General features: G+C 41.1%; 1 protein-coding gene across 12 annotated transcripts in view; it reads right to left on the minus strand.

Annotated features, from left to right (window-relative positions):
* Positions 1–16,301, minus strand: part of syne2b (spectrin repeat containing, nuclear envelope 2b) — a 437,867-nt gene that overhangs the window by 283,602 nt on the left and 137,964 nt on the right. For all 12 annotated transcript variants that reach the window (XM_039741095.1, XM_039741096.1, XM_039741103.1 and 9 more), the window contains 5 exons: positions 14,084–14,697; positions 13,642–13,812; positions 5,241–5,391; positions 2,623–2,781; positions 286–453 (listed from right to left, as the gene is read on the minus strand). In XM_039741095.1, coding sequence (XP_039597029.1) covers positions 286–453; positions 2,623–2,781; positions 5,241–5,391; positions 13,642–13,812; positions 14,084–14,697 — 1,263 coding nt within the window. The remainder of the gene's footprint in view (positions 1–285; positions 454–2,622; positions 2,782–5,240; positions 5,392–13,641; positions 13,813–14,083; positions 14,698–16,301) is intronic.

A 16,301-nucleotide genomic window follows, 5' to 3' on the forward strand; every position in this document is an offset into this window, starting at 1 on the left:
AGTGCTGGAGAATGGCAAGGTGTTCCATGTTGATTAGTAAGAATTCCATGCGACAGTAATGGCCCTATAAACCTAGTGGTCACTTCTGTGTACTCCAGGGCCATTAAGGAGCCAGTTGATAATCGGTCACATTACTGAGCTGAGGAAAGTCTCATGGCCCACACCTACTTACAACATGGCTATTTCAACAATCACCATGAAAGGCACTATGTAAAGCCCAGGGGCTGCACACTCCCAGAAAGCCTACCCCTCTCTTTAGAGTACTCTAATAAGTGACAGCTTTACCTGTAGGGCTATAATGTCCTGTTCAAAATCAAAATAGGGATGTTCTGCAATCTGCACCAACTTGGAGTCTGTCCAGCCCTCAATGTCCACAGACAGAGCCAGCAGTGCCTCCCACCAGCCCATGGCACGTCTCAGATCATCCAGGTATGCGTCGGCCTTCTCAGTCACCTAGCGCACAGGAAAGAGAATCCAGTCATGGCTTGGCATCATCAATGTGCACTTTCCCTTGTAGCTGCAGAGCATCCAGACCTGACTTTAGCACTAGAAATTCTGGATTTTATTTAGGGTTTTTTTTAAATAAGGGTTACTTTTGATTCTGCTCATTTTTTGAACAGCTTTCATTGCCATTTTAGTTATTTACGGTTAATGCCATTTTTGTCATCCCATTGTTAGGGCAACTCCCCTGTTGTAGGGTGACCACACATTGGTTAAAACAATCTGACCTTTTCTCCATCTAAGTTTTCTAAATCCAAAATCCCTTTTTTATGTTCATTCTTGTGCAAACACATATCTTTTACCTATGTCATTTTTTGCTTTTAACTGATGTCTGGAATTTTGGATTCTCACTTTGGTAACTTTTGGCATCTCTTACAGTTTGACCCCTTTTCTGACTTTGGCAGTGCCTTTTCTGCTAATATCCTTTTAAAAACCTTCCTTGCTAGTACACTGGCAATACACTCATCCACTGGACTCCAAAAAAATGGAAGTGTGGGCAGCAGAGTGTCAAGTCAGAGTCTAAGACCTATAGCGTTACTGGGGTGTGTGGAACAACCAGCATAATGGATCATCTGTGTTTTGCAGTTGCTCTCATCTAAAATGATCAATTGGTGGGATATGTGCCACTGACAGACAGGTAAACACCCACGTCTAACTGAACACACAAGACTTGTGTAATAATGAAGAAGTATGTGAGCCATAATGTCATTGTTGAGATGTGGAATCAAAATTCTGGAACAGACAGTTAGAAAACACAGAGACACAGTCAACGGGGAAAGGCCAGGACAGAGCAAGGGTTGGAAGAGGATATAATGACGGATTTATGAAGTTAAAGCCAAGAATGGCAACATGTCAGGTCAAAAACAAGAGCACAACATAAATAAAGAGTTACCAATCAAGTGCCTCTGAGGTTGTATATGTGTGTGAAACCTGCTTGTGAATATTGAAAATTAATAATAAAGAAAGCCTTGGTTAATGGTGGAGTAATTATTATTGTCAAGCAATGGCAAAAAGGCACCATAGCTAAGAATATGGTTGGATACGAAGCAGGAAGCAGTCTCCTCATGCAAGAGCTCATTAGTTTCAGTAAGGAGTTCAGAAGTCACCTGTGTCATTCTGCTCATGTGTTTTGCTCCTTGATCAAAAAAAGTGACCTGCAGCGAAATGTAATGGTAGAACGGACAGGAATTCAGGCTGCTTGGTAGTGCATTGGGTAACACCGTTACCCTTCAGCACTGGAAGAGTAAGCAGAAATCCTAGCCCTGTGCGTAGTTTGTGCATATTCTTCGTGTCTCTGTGGGTTTTCCACTAGATATTCTGGTTTTACTCCGATGGCTAAATCGCCTGCATATTAGGTCTGACTGAGTTTGGGTAAGCACAGGTGTACGTGGGAATGAAACAGTAAAAAAGGGCTTCAAAAAGGACCATAAAAAAGGCCAGACCAACCCAGATTCAGATCTAAGTGCCAGGAATAGGACTAACCCTAACCCAATCTAACCACTACCCAAATGGCAGGCGTTGGCTGGGAATGATCTTTGAACCATTGCTCTAATGAAGACACTAACGAGTGTTTTGCAGAGCATTTTGGGAACCGTTGCCAGGGAGACAGCATATACAAAAGCTCTAAATGGTGTCACTCTTCGAGAAAACAAAACGGTGACACAGCAAAACGTAAATAAAATGTGAACTTTGCAAATATCCCAGAAACACCATTTATGATCAAATATTCAGAATCCTTCAGTGTTTCACATTTCAGGACTAACAACTGATGCCATTTTAGTTTGGGCTTGCGGAGATAACTGACCAGTCACGGCTCTTAATATTTGATATCAATCAGCAATATTTCTGCTACACTCTGCTGTTCATTGTTTGCAGCCATTGAAAGTTTAAAATAAATGTGGCTTATGTGAGTTTGGTTGTTTACTAGACATCTGTAAAGTGAAATATCAACTGAAACAAATTCATTCTTCAAATCTGTTTAAGGAAGATTGCAAAGTCAGTTGAAAGCATGAAGCCAAGCAACTGATCCTAACAAGCTATGTGTCAGATTAGCCAGCGCTGTGGACAGGGATGTCTCCTGGGACTTGCAGGACTGAGCACAGCACCTCCCTCTGGACTTACATCCAAACAGTGATCCACTAAAGCGTGCTCCTCGGCCTCAAAGCGCAGCTCTTTGTAGTTGGGAATCTTTCTCAGCAGAGCCTGGATTTGTCTGGAGAGGCTCTGCATTTCAGATGTTGTCTCTAAGCAGCCTGCCAAGTCCACCTTGGAGTTCTCAACCTGAAAAACAAATGACACATGATGGAGAAGGGGCATAAGGATGGAAAAAAACATGAAGATACAGAGCCATAGAGAGAGAAACACTTAAGAGACACAGGAGCATATGGACTGGACAGATGGGGCAAATACACAGAACTCCAAGTTAATCAGAAAAGTGAGACAAAATCAGAGTAATGAAAACAAAGAAACAGGAATAGAGAAAAGAGACAAATGATCAAAGGCGCTGCAGACTGATCTATCAAGGCTTTCATAGGCAGACATATAGATAAACAGACAGACAGAAATCAAAAAGATTTTAAAAAATAACATCATAGGGCAGACATGTATTTTTTCTGCCTTGTATTTAGTTTGCTCCTTCACTAATTGAACAAATCAAAGAGGTCATCAGGTCACGAAGGAAAACAACTTTAATTGCATGTTTCCTGCATTCAAAGAAGTTAAATTACCAAATGTACATTTCTGGGAATTTCTCATTCAAAATGTTATTACCATGTCATTAAAGAGCACATCAAAATCCTTCCCAGTGCCGCCGCTCTGCCACTGCAAGCCTGCTTTATTAAAGGGGAAGGTGTGAGTGCCATCTAGTGGCGTACCAGAGTTATCTGTTTCAATTGTATGCTTTAAGACTTGGGGAAGAATTAAAACACGCCCTGCTTTACACACTCTAACATGCAAGGAGGATCTCATGTGTGCTCATCCTTGTGCTGCACAAAGGTGAACTGAACCACACAGAACCTTTGTCTAAGCAAACTACCATGAGGTACTGTCTGACATTCTCAGGTTTGTTTGCCAGGTAGAAGGGGTGCAGGCAGTTGATCCTGTTCAGGAAGTGCCCAAAAAGCGTCAGCAAACTTCATCTGCCCTATAGTGCTGCCCACCAGAGTCTGAGTACAATTCATCACAAGGTGAACATTCTGTTACCACAGTCATTTGGGCCATAGAGTACATCCAGTTATGACACACTGGGAGCCCTTGACCTCCATGTACTGCTGCCTACGGCTTATGGGGTGCATTGGTCAAGAAATACAGCATATGAATGAGTTCAAGTGGCCGAACCTAATAAAAGTTACACTTTATCCAGTAGGCTATGATAAAAGTATGGAGAACACAAAGAGAAATCCAGGAGAGCAACCAGAGGAGTGTAGTAAGTGAGTGAGTGAGTGAAAATAAATGTGCTGTATTTGACTAGCAGAGAATAAATATGAGTATGTGAGTGAATGTGAATGAAATTGAGTGTGAATAAATTATGTGAGTGACTGAATGTCAGTGAAATTTAGTGTGAACAAACTTTGTGAGTGAGTGAGTGAAAATACTTCCGCTGATGAATGTATGTAAGTGAGCTACTAAGTGAAGGTGAATGAATGTGAGTGAATCAGCGTGAATAACTTATGTGAGTGAGTGAGTCAATATGAATAAATGTGAGGAAGTAAGTGAGAATAAAGAACTGTATGTGAGTGACACAGTATAAACATGAATGTGTACGCAAGTGAAAGTGTGTTGAGTGAATGAATGTTACTATAATGGCAGTGTGAATAAATTATGTGAGTGAGTGAAACTGAATATGTGAGTGAGTGAGTGTGGATAAATACTTGTGTTTATGAATGTATGTGAGTGAGCTAGTGAGTGAAAATGAATGAATATGAGTGTGAAACATTGTATGTGAGTGAATGACTTTGAGTGAAATTGAGTATGAATAAATGTAAGTGAGTGAGAATAAATGTACTGTATGTGAGTAGCATAAAATAAGTCTGAGTGAGTAAAAGTGAAAGAATGTAAGTGTGAGTCAATGCATGTAAGTGAAAATGAGTGTGCTAGTGTAATAGTGAGTGTGAAGGAATTTATGGACTGAGAAAAAGTGAATGAATGTGCGTGAGTAAATGGATTAAAGTGAATGAGGTGCCCCTAACCTCACACCATAAGACGAATGCACAGTTTAGGATTGAATTAAAGGTGGGAGTTTTTCAGTGAGTCTCCTCCTTTATTTGACGTACCGGAGAAGCCAGGATAACGTGATTTATGTAAAGAAGCCCCTGAAGAGCAGTCGGAGAAGTAAGTACAACTACAGACAAGTGTACAAAGAAGGAACGGAGAGAGAAGATTGGTGATCAACCCAAGGTGTAAATGTGTGTGACAGCATGTGGGTAATGGCCTCCTATCTGGGACAGGGTGCTGCTCACTCTACACCTAAACATTCATCCATGGTTAAGGGGTTTTACTCACCCAGAAGGTGCCAATTGCTTTCCTTTTCCTTGCACATCAGTTGTAAGGCCTACAGCAGTAAATCAGAACTTTCTGACTTTTTTTTTTTTTTTACTTTGGTCCACCACTCTTGCCATAGGGGATATTGCTCTGCATGGCATTCCAGCCATATTAAAATAATGTGTACCGAGTCTCACTGCTCACTCTCAGATCCCAGCTAGTATCCAAAACTGACTTCTTCCCCAGTGCAAAGTCCTCACCTTGTCTATCAATTTCTGCAGATTCTCCTTGCTCATGTAGGAAGAACGCTCAGAAATGGAACACTCTGCTCTCTGTAGATCACTGGACAGACTGCCACAGAAGTTCTGGAATCTCTTCACCAGCGTCAGTAGCATGTCAGATTGTTCCTGTCTGCAGTTAGAATAACAACACATCGGGGGTATCAAAAGTCCATAGCAGCATCCATGATGATCTTTACATAACAATGATCAGGAGAGTAATGCAATGCCCATATTAAGAAGACTGACATATGGGTGTTCAGCAGTTGGCTAGGTGCCCAATTAATGCCCAAGAGCTGGTGAAGAGTAGCTTCGGACATTCATTGCCAGGAAGTGGAATTAGAACAATTTGATTGTTTGGTAAAAAAAAAATTGGTAATCCAAATTCCCACTGTTAGCTTAAGTCTATATATATAAAAGCCAAATACCACTGACTCACTCATCACGAAATCTCACGAACCATGAGGACTTGGGACTTGAAATTTGGAAGTTTGGAAGTTACCCTTGGCCCTTAGGTACTCGCTAAGAAACGGTTTTAAAAATTTTGTGGTCCAAGCACGTTCTTTCTGTATGTCTGTCCGCTTTATGTCTGTCTGCTTTTCACGAGAGAATTACTTAACAGATTTAGATCTGGTTGTTTTCTATAATTTGCTTGAACTTGCCAGTTGATTTTGTGATTTATCTCATCGCTCTAAATACCATAGTTTGCTTGAGGTACCAATGTATTTATGCAAATCCAACAGAGTGGCTGTGGGCCGAGAGCAGAGGGGCAGGGCCTTCCTCATTCCCTCGCCAACCTCTGTTCAAGTTAGTCTACGTCTCGCATTGTGTTGGAGGGCACCTTGCCTCCGTTTGGCTAGTGATACCTGTTTGTTCTACAGACATTATCATTTACAGATTGTTAAGGACTAACGTTTGACATTTGCTTTTCTCCCCACACAGGGAACGCTTTCCCATCAGAGCTGAATACGATCAGATATAGTGCCAACATCTATTGATTTTTTAATTTTGTCCTGTTTCACTAGTATGTGGGCCAAGCCACAGGGTACAGCTAGTTTATTAATAAACAAGAGAAGCAAGCCCATCAGGTTTCTAATCGCTTCCTGACAGATTTCAAATTTGAGGGGCATCCCCACAACTCACATCGTAAAAAACAAGGAGTTGCTCTTTTCATTTATACTCACATCAGTGCCCACCCTGCTTAACATTAAAATACCAATAACCGTCAACAAGCAGTGCTCTTTAGGGTCCTTTTAAAACACTGAGATGCTATCAGGGCCCCATGGTGGCCCAGTGATTAAAAATAATGGTTCATCTCTCCAGGGGCCTGGGCTTAACTCTTTGCCTGGTTACTACCTGGGTGAAATATAAAAAATCCTTACATGTCTGTGGCACTTGGATCTCCACCATCTTGCATGTTAGATTAACTGGCAGCTCTAAATTGACCCTCTGTGAGTCATGTGAGGGTAAGCCCTGCAATTCTGGGCGTCCCAATGATGTTTATCCCCTGCTGTGTGCTCAGTGCTTCAATCACAGACCGACTCCCCTTGACTATGTAATGAAGATAAAGGAGGGTCACAAAAGCCACAAACATGTGGTCAGGCACTTCATCTACAGCCGGGCAAATGTAACATTGCAGACGGACTGTTTTTTGTATAATTTTTTTTTTCGCAAGTGGAAGGGTCAGGCTATTTTCCAACTATACCCACATAACTTTTGGGAAAGTAATAGAAGACAATGGCATCTTAAGTTCTGCTCTAGTATATGGAGTTAATGAGTGAAGGGACTTCTGTGTACACTTTGGTCACACTTACATGGTCCCTTTCATGGCTGAATTACCACAGTCTTGATTTGTATTTCACAGAAAGAAGCAGCAGTGATGAGAAGTGGAAGAATGTTCCAGTGATCAAACACCCTTATGAAACATGGCATATAAATTGAACTCCCTTTATTCTTCCATTTTCTAACCCACTTATCTAGTAGAAGATATGCGGGCAGCATTAGGCACAACTAACCTTGGAAAGGGTGCCATATTGAATTGAGTATCTTCTGCATGGACCCTGCTGACTTTATCAATCATCCTAACTGGCTGAAAAATCTCAGAGTGACACAAATTTGTTTCTATTCTTAGGAGTAAGAGAAATAGCTATTGGTCAGTTTTTCTAATTTACGAAACTTCTCCTAACTTCACCAGGATTTAGGAGAGACCATGTGCTGTCCTACATCACTAACAATTGCCAGAAGTTGCCGTTCAGGCAGAGATCGGCACGCATATTCCAGGAATGTTTTGGAAACGCTGGACGACACTGAACATGCAAAAAGATATCTCATAAAAACTAGTAGATAACTCGTAAAAAGATTTAACAGAGAAAGATTCAAATTCATAGCATAGCGTGCTGTCAGTGTTGGGAACACTATGTTTTATGGCAACAGGGAAAATGAAGTTTTGCAATAGCAATGATTTGGGAATGTCACAGCCAACCGTTTCTTTGCACCAAACTTTGAGTGCCCTTACGACGTGTGAGGTAATACACAGATTTATACATTTCCCTACCACTCCACATGAGGTAATGTTGAAGCAAGCTGCCTTCGTGCTTATTACTGGTGTGGTCTACGGCTGGCTTGTCATCACGGCCAATACCCCTAGGCCGCCAGATGGAGCTCTCCCTGCAGCATGGAGGTGCCCCGGATGCCAGCAGGGAATCATGGACTATGGAGTTTTCCCTTACAAACCTGCTGGATACCCCAGAGGCCAACAGAGGACGCTGCAGGGAGGCATAGAGAGTCATATGTGCCCTATAACCCGGAAGTGCGTCATATGCAGAGCGACAGAAGAAGTGACGTACTTCCGGGATGAAGAAAAGGACTTTTTATCTGACCCGGAAGTGATAAGGATCACATGAACTGGGGATTGGAACACTTCCAGGTCAGGAACTATAAAAGGACTGTGACAGCTCCCTGACGGCGAGCAGAGCTGGGTGGAAGGGTGGCAACGCATCTGGGAGTTGGAGGATTGTTTATTGCGGTATTGTAATTAATTTAATGAGTATTGTGGAGAGAAGGGTGCTTGGTGCACAGTTGTTAATTAATAAAGTCAACATTTGGACTTTTACTTGGTGTCTGATGTTTGATCGGAGGGTTCAAGGGAGCGATAGTGCCCCCTATCTGTCACACTGGATTTCCAGCTATTTTTGATATGATTGACTCACAAAAAGATCAATGAACCAAGTGTGGATGAGCACACGTATGTGAATCTCAAGCGTATCAACATACCGGTGGTCCTAGATACAAACTGTATTACTCTTGATGTTGCTGCAAAATGCAAATCATTACATGCAGATTAACACAATATCCGACCTTATTATGTTTTCCTTCTTCTTCTCCTCCTACCACTATTATTATCTTTGTGTTGAAGTCTTAACATTAGTATAAAAACAAAACATGATTATGATTTCCAAGGAAAGTACAACATGCCTTCCTATTTTGCAGCTTAGGGTGCCGTCAAATCGTGACATCATTCATCCTCAAACGCTGGGAGTGCGTCTAGGAAGCTTCATACTTCAAACAACCCTTTCATGTCCCACTCTGGGGTAGGCCAAATCCTTATCCTAGTCAGACTTTTAGTGCAATTCCTTAGAGCTAAGGTACTTAAACTATAGGTTGCTACCCATTTTGGGTGACCTGTTGTATGAAAGTGGGTCATGCTGAGTCGTGATTCACAATAGTACTCAACGAGAAAGGGTTTTGTACAGTTTGCGGAGTATCTAGAGATGGGTCATCGCGAGTAGTTTAAGTGAACAGCATGGCTCATCAACGACTTGCGCCAGACATTCTCATCTAAGATGACGGGTGGCAGTGATTATGGGTCTCGAAGACATAAAAAAGGCAAAATTAGGTCACAAGAAAAATAAAGTTTAACAACCACTGCCTTATAGTAATTCGGGAACGATTGAAAAATTCAGACACGGGTGTCTCTCAGTAGTTAGAGAGTTTTCATCCACTCTTTCAAAGACATCCTGTCAGGGTAACTGACTGAGTGTGTGCACGTGTGTGTGATGGTGTGGCAAAGTGAGGTCCGTGGCCGATTGCCTTTTTAAATAAATAATCGCGGCACTCATAACTTTAAGGAGGGGGCATGGTAATGTGGCGGGAGCGGTTGCTGGGTGCGATGTGGCGCGGGCATTTCCAAACTTCAGTGCACAGGTGGGGAGTCACCCGTGTCCGTAATTGATGCCAGGAGCTGTTAATCGCCACACCTGTGCCACGTCCCCATATTAAATAGCAGCTGCAGGAGGGGGAACTCCCCGCTTGCAAAGTTGGGATAATCAGGGGAACCGCCAGTTAAACAAAGAAGGCACTGGGTGTTTAAGAAGAAACCGCTTCCAGCCTGTCGGATTTTAACCTTGTTTTAAAGGATTATTTATTTATTTGTAACCTCCACTTATTGCACCTTATTGTTTTTTTTGATTATTTATTTTTGGATTTCTTGAAGCATTGCACTTTGGACACTGTTTTGTTTCGAGTATTTTAATAAAAGCACTGAACACCTTTTACACCATTCCCTTGCTCAGTGTGATTTCTCCTCATCTGTGAGCTCATCCGGTTACATTATTGATGGTGTCAGGTTCAAGAGGCTCCCAAATGGGACCCGCACCGTTCACAGATGGAAGATGCAGTATCCCAAAGCAGGGCCATTATAGCCTGTGGCACCCTGTAAGCCCAATCAAGAGATGTCTAGGAGGCAAGTTGCCAGCTCTCTGTGTCTGGTAACACTGCAGTGCATTGAAATGCAAGTCCATGTCCTCACGTTCAGTGCGTGTGAGTGTGTGCAAGTGTGAATAGTGAATGGCAACACATCTCTTATCAGTTTGCTGCTGCCGGAGTATGTGAATTTCCTCGTGGGATTAATAAAGTATCTATCTATCTATCTATCTATCTATCTACTGAGGAGCTGCAGGATGCCATGTGGCACATCTCTATAACACCATCAGTACAGAGCTATAAAATACAGTAAATAGCAAATAAACACACCAAAAATGGAAGAATAAAAGAAGTTTAAATTCAAGACATTTAAAGTAAACACTCAGCAAGAACAACATATTTTGGAAATCAAATAAGTTAGGTAGTGTTATTACTTGATACACTCCACAGATCTGGGTTCTGTTACCAGACTGGTCACTTGCCACGTGGAGAGCTGTAGAGTTTCTATTGTCCATCTGCATTTTGTCCGGGTCTTCTGGTTGGATTAATTGGCTTCTTGAAGAGTGAATGTGCTCTGTGTTGGGTGGGTGTCCATTACAGAGTGGATTAACATCTCATGACTTATGTTTTTGAGGAAGGTTTTAGCTCTTCATCAGCCAAAAATTAGTTTAATTTTTAGCTGCAGTTTGATTGCTGGTCACTACCTACAGACAATTTTATATGTTTGCCTGTGTCCTTATGGGGTTTCACTCGGCAATACCATTTTCCTCGATATTTCAAAAATGTCCAAAAACATCATTTGGTATCTAAAAACTGCACCATTTTTGAATGATTATGGAGGCCCTAACAATGGTTTCCAGTATCAACAGTCTTTCAGGACCTGTTGGCCATGGAGTAAATGAGTATTTCAAGTTTTTCTTTTGTGTTAACACTAATAATTTAAAAATACTGGAAAAATAAAAGCTTGTTAGAGTTGAATGCACAGTTCTTGATACAATCATGGAGCTCTTAGGAGGAAAGATCTGGCCATGTCCACATCTTAGAAATCTTACACCATCCACCTCTAGTGGCCTGGGGCCTCATGAATAAACGGTGCATACGCACAGAAATGTTGCGTAAGAACTTTTCCACGTTCAAATCGCGATGTATAAAACCTACACTTGGCGTAAAGCCACGCACTTTTCCACGGTACCTCATGCCTTGTTGTACGCAAGTTCTCCGCTCGGTTTTGCAGACTGGCGGCACCCAGCGTCAAAGCAATGGTACTGTTCCTGTGTGGTTACTCTTTATTTTCCTGACACGGCTTTATAAATACACTGAAACTAACTGCATATTGTTTATTAGTGTAATGCATCTGATTGTAATTAACTTGTAACAATATAATGGTCCAGGGAACAGCCATAGTATTCCAAATACCATAACTGCTTTAGCGTTGTCACTCTCACTTCACCAATCACCCCACTGAAAACTTGCACTACAGTTATAATATTACACAACCTGCGCCACTTTATAAAGCGCGTATTTACATATGATGACGATATCATTTTTAAGGTGAAATGCAGCAAAATATGTTTGTTAAATTATACAGATAAAACTTTAAACTTCATTTAAATAATCTATATTCTTCACTGGGACTGTCGTGAAGGATAGAATAATTAAACATGTACTACGAAGATATTTCAATGTTCCTTAAACGTTTTGAAGAATCGGCGCTAAGCTTACAGATGGCTTAACTTCTATTACAGAGCTGATTGTGTGGCGATCGGTTACTTGGGGAAAGAAAGGCACTCTTGGGGCGGCCACGCCAATATATATTGAATATAAAACAGAAAGAGAAAATAACAACACAGCGCCAAATTTTGTCAAAAGTTAAATGCTTGTGTCATGAGCACGAGGCGGCTATGCAGTGTCTGCAACGGACGAGGCCATCCACCGTGCATAAGCTACATTACTGACATTGGCGGGCGAAGGAGCCACCGATTCTTCCTCTGCCCAGTGCCACCACAAGCCTAGAGTACTGCTGTAATAAATTATTTCATCGAAGTGAAACACATTTTTAATAACGTGCTTTAACTCCTATCATCATGAAAATGACATCACGTATACATCTCAGTATTTTAGCTATTCAGAGAACTGTAATATTACAAATGTAATTGATTCTGTGTCCAGTTGGAGGAAGAGAGCCGGTTTAAGAAGCAAGTAGTGATTCACACACATAGAGCACATAGAAAATCAAATACAAAAAAAAGCATTTAGCGTGCTACTTTAATTACGATGTGATTTGAGAAACTGGTTAATTAAACGATTTTAAGATGAAGTTATGATGTTCTACTTTAATGACAAAATAAACTACGTGATTAAAGTGGAAATGTCGAGATTGAAGTTGACATTTCGTGCTTTTTCCCCACTGTGTGCCTTTTTTTCTCTGTACCCTAATAAGCTTTCATATGACACTCAGACAGCAGGCTACAACTTGGCTTTTTACGGCGACTTTGATATGTGACTTCTTTTTTATTTCCGACACGATTTTGTGAACGTGAGCTTTCAAGTTTCTCCAACACGCTATGTCACTCAATCAACTTCCTTGTGTTATTTCCTTTGCCTCCACTTGGTATTTGCTGAAATTCTTATATTTTCCCCCGTGCTTTTCCCATTGTCTTTTCACAGAAGGCTGAGCTTAAGGGTGATTTATATTGATTTGCATATTCAAAGAGGCGTAATTCTGGGAGGAGTTGGGGCGTTACATAAAGCGCGTGCACGAGCGTTACTTTTCACGCTGATCGGGATTTATGTAGAGGAAGAACGTGGAAGTTGGAGTACGCACAGATTCCTGCATCTGGATTTTTCTGTGCGTAAGCACATTTTGGCTTTTGTGCTTACGCCATGTTATAGTGCGAGTTCTACACACGCCGTTATACATGAGGCCCCTGGTGTATGCACAGCATTCATAACAATGTTATATACAATATGCGAAGTGTATTGAAATATAGCTAAAACTGAATACAAATAAACACTGTTATATAAACTGTTAAATATAAATCAAGGGATGTTATGCTCAAACTATATAAGGCACTATTGAGACCATATCTGGAGAACTGTGTGCAGTTCTGGGCACTACAATACAAGTAAGACATAGCAGCCCTTGAAGCCGTGCAGAGTAAAGCAACCAAGTGCACCCTAGGACTTAAGGAGTATTCTGACAGACTCTGAGAATTAAACCTATTTATCCTTAAGCAGTAAAACCTACATGGGGATCTAATCCAGGTCTTGAATACTCTCAAAGTCAATCATAAAGTAGATCCAGCACAGTTCTTTCAGCTTAAGGGTGAATCACGTACTCGAGGACACCAGTGGAAATTAAAGGGAAGTGCTTTTAGGAATGAAGCCAGGAAGCACTTCTTTACAGGAAGAGTTACGGGATTCTGAAATAAACTATTTAGACACTCAGTTGAAGAAGAAACCTTGACAGCTTTTCAAAAGTATCTGGATGAGACATTGGACATCTCAGCTGTTAGCTAAACAAACAGACTTCATAGACTGAGTGGCCTCCTCTCACTTGTCAAATTTCTTAGGTTCAAGTGTTACATGGCAGATCCTATTTACTTATATCCCAAGCTGAGTTTGTTTAGTATTGAACAGGATGGTGTCAGCGGGAGGGAAACTCTCCCTCATCTCTTCTTACCGGTCACTTAGTGTTCTCTGCATTTCCTCCCATATAGCCTCCAGGTCCTCAAGTTGTCTGATTGGCTCTTTCTTCAGTGCAGCTGGGAGCTGATTTGCTAGCTGAGTAAGGTGATCAATTTCTTTTCTGCATGGCCTCAGTCTTTCCTCAAGTTTCTTCAGGCACCTCAACCTTGAAAGGAATGAATGAACCGATGAGTGGTAGGATGTGCAAGCACAAAATGTCTGATGGAAAACATGCAGGTTAATATTTCAAGTGGCACTTTGGTTTCACAATTTACCTTGTGATCAACAAAGGGTAACAGCGTAAATATAATAGACAATCTTCATGCTTGTATTAATATAATAATAATGATAATAACAGGACAAAATAAATAATGATAAAAATGTGCACAACCAGTGGCCAGTGTCAGGTGTGGAACTAATGTGGCTGCGAAACAGACCTGAATTGAACTGCAAGCTGGGTGGCATCCTCCAGACCTGTACTGTCAACCTCATCTTGTATCTCCTGGAGACTTGAAATGAGTTCCTCCTTCTTCAGACAGAAGGATCTTATGGCTTTCTCCTCTTCCTCCTCCTCCGCCTGGTGGAGTGCTTCTCTGTGCTGGATAAGTGATGTGTCTGTGTGCCCAATTTTAGGCATAACTGAGTCAACCAATTCACTGCAATTAAAGTCCTGGCCAGAGCTCTCATCCTTCAAGCACAAGCTGGCTGTCTTTACTAAACAATTGACCTCCTCTGCTTTCCTGCTGAGGACTTCCAGCTTCTGTTGAAGCATCTTCAACTTTTCAAGACCCTCCAATGACGATGCAGTCTCTAACGCGGCCAGCTCACTTTCTGCACCTTGGACAGACAATAGAAAGTCTTGTAGCTTCTCCAGGGCCTCCTCACTGTGGTGCAGTTGACCACCCAGCTGTTGTAGCTTGAACTTATACTTCAAAGCAAAAGCCTGGATAAAGTCGATATCCTTAGGATTTAGTGCCTCAAGATCAGAGTGTTGCTGATTGGCCAAAACTTCACAAGTGACAAGGTGCTTGTTGATGACAGCATAAAAGTTCTACAAAAGTGCAAAAAGGGGAAAAGAACAATTAATCCAATACTTATCTTAAGTCATGCACACTAAGGTTAAATGCAAAGGACTTTAGATCTAAACCAATCATAGACAGCACTGAAGCAGGCACTTCAATAATGTCACTGAGGCAGCATGTGAGAATGACCATGCAAAGAATCAGGTCTTGGTCCCCAGAGCAGTCAGCCATTGTGTCACAGTTCAGTAGCCAAACTTTCTATTGATGTCATTGGGAAAAAGTGAACTGTGCCTGTAGACCCTTGGGTGTGTGAAGTGAGGCAGGCAAGCAAGCTACAACAGGGCTTACCAGTTCATACTAAGGTCATGTGCCTTCTTTATATTCTGTACTTCTGCTCTAATGTTCAAATCAGGGTGATCTCCTCAGTTTCTTTCCTGAGATGCATACCATATCTGTACCTTACATCCTGAGGCTTAAACCCTGCGTCTTTAAATAATCCTGAGGCTTTAAATACTCTGGTCCAGTGTCTTAGCAGCATCATCAAATGGATACGTAATAACTTCTTTAAACTTAACAAGGAAAAAAATGGAAATTTGAATTATTGGCAGTAAAAAAAAAAAGTGAAGACCTTAGACATAATTTAGGCCATTTGGCTTTACAAATAAGGCCAGAAACAAAGAATCACTGTATCCGTTTAGATTGAAATAGATTCAAATCACACATTAAAGGATGGGTTTGGTATTTTTCAAGTTGAAGTTCTTTCATCACAAAGATGATATATACAGGCAGTCCCTGGGTTACGCATGAGATAGGGACTGTAGGTTTGTACTTAAGTTGAATTTGCATGTAAGTCGGAACAGGTACATTATTTTAATAAATGCTATTGTTGACCGACTGTAACCAAGTGCTCTGTCAATGAATGATGGAGTTTCACCTCTCTCTGACCTTTGCCTGCCTAAGGAAAAGTCATCTCTGATGGAGGAGCAAAATGACAGTAAACATTTTGTTCCACACAGATGGTTTTATTTGGATTTACTTCCATATTTATTTAAGAACTCTCACAAGCAAATTGAAAACGTAACCTTATCTTGAGAAAAGTGGAACCAGGAATGTGTGATAAAATTCATATTTCCAGATCCATTTTGTTCTCACATGTTACAAACAAGGAAACCATGCTTTCTTTTATCAAAAGTCAAACAGGACGTATTCATAAGTTTTAGGCTTTTACTTTCTGGTGCTGCTTCATACCCCATTGTTCCATTATAAAGCACCAGTTCAGGCAAGATATTTTTTTTTAAATTTACAGAAAACTTTGTGTGGCAAATGCATAGATACCATATATGAAGAAATAACTTCAACTTGAAAAACACTGAACTTATCCTTCAAGTAGATTACTAAGACTGCATAATTTCAGTTAAGAAACATTGCACAAGTTAGACCTTTTATATCACTGCTGCACATCTTGCAGTGCTTTTGATTTTAGTCATCTACCAAAAAAATACATCAGATTCACCTGCAATTAGTCCAAAACACAGCAGCAAGAACTTTAACTAAAAAGAGAAAACCTGAGCATACCAGTCATGGCATCATTGTACTGGCTGCCCGTGTCTTTCACGATTGATTTTAAAATACT

Source organism: Polypterus senegalus, chromosome 18 (assembly GCF_016835505.1).
Source record: "Polypterus senegalus isolate Bchr_013 chromosome 18, ASM1683550v1, whole genome shotgun sequence".
NCBI lineage: Eukaryota > Metazoa > Chordata > Cladistia > Polypteriformes > Polypteridae > Polypterus > Polypterus senegalus.